Source organism: Frankliniella occidentalis, unplaced genomic scaffold (genome assembly GCF_000697945.3).
Source record: "Frankliniella occidentalis isolate FOCC.00 unplaced genomic scaffold, Focc_3.1 Scaffold59, whole genome shotgun sequence".
Taxonomy (NCBI): Eukaryota; Metazoa; Arthropoda; class Insecta; order Thysanoptera; family Thripidae; genus Frankliniella; species Frankliniella occidentalis.
In genome coordinates, this window is record NW_026267189.1 from 516,580 (window position 1) to 517,027 (window position 448).

Consider the following 448-nt stretch of genomic DNA (forward strand, 5'->3'; position numbering starts at 1 on the left):
ATGATATTAATAACAGTCATTATTGCAAAATGAGTGCACCACACGACAGTCGAAAATTTATTCAGGCACACAAAATAGTCTCACGAGTTCTCTCTGGTGTGAGTTCTCATGTGTGTACGCAGGTTGCCATCTTGAGTGAACTTCTGATGGCACACGGTGCATTCGTATGGTTTCTCTCCGGTGTGGAGTCGCAGATGGACACGTAGATTAGTGGCATAAGAAAACGTTTTGTTTCAAAGTGAGCACTTGAATGGCTTTTCTCCAGTGTGAGTCCTCATGTGTTGACTCAGGGTAGCAGAATGAGGGTACTTCTTGTGGCACACGGAGCACTCATATGGTTTCTCTCCGGTGTGACGTCGCAGATGGATACGTAGGTAGCTGGATGTGGAAAACGTCTTGTTGCAGACTGTGCAGATAAATGGCTTTTCTCCCGTGTGAGCTCTCATGT

At 45.8% G+C, this 448-nt stretch overlaps 2 protein-coding genes across 3 annotated transcripts in view; both read right to left on the reverse strand.

Annotated features, from left to right (window-relative positions):
- The window catches only part of LOC113216747 (uncharacterized), an 82,866-nt gene that overhangs the window by 38,018 nt on the left and 44,400 nt on the right, over positions 1-448 (reverse strand). The window lies entirely within an intron of this gene.
- The window catches only part of LOC113216746 (zinc finger protein ZFP2-like), a 1,113-nt gene continuing 671 nt past the window's right edge, over positions 7-448 (reverse strand). Inside the window, exon 2 of the mRNA XM_052267791.1 lies at positions 7-441. Within this exon, the coding sequence (XP_052123751.1) occupies positions 234-441 (208 nt within the window). The 3' untranslated portion in view covers positions 7-233. The remainder of the gene's footprint in view (positions 442-448) is intronic.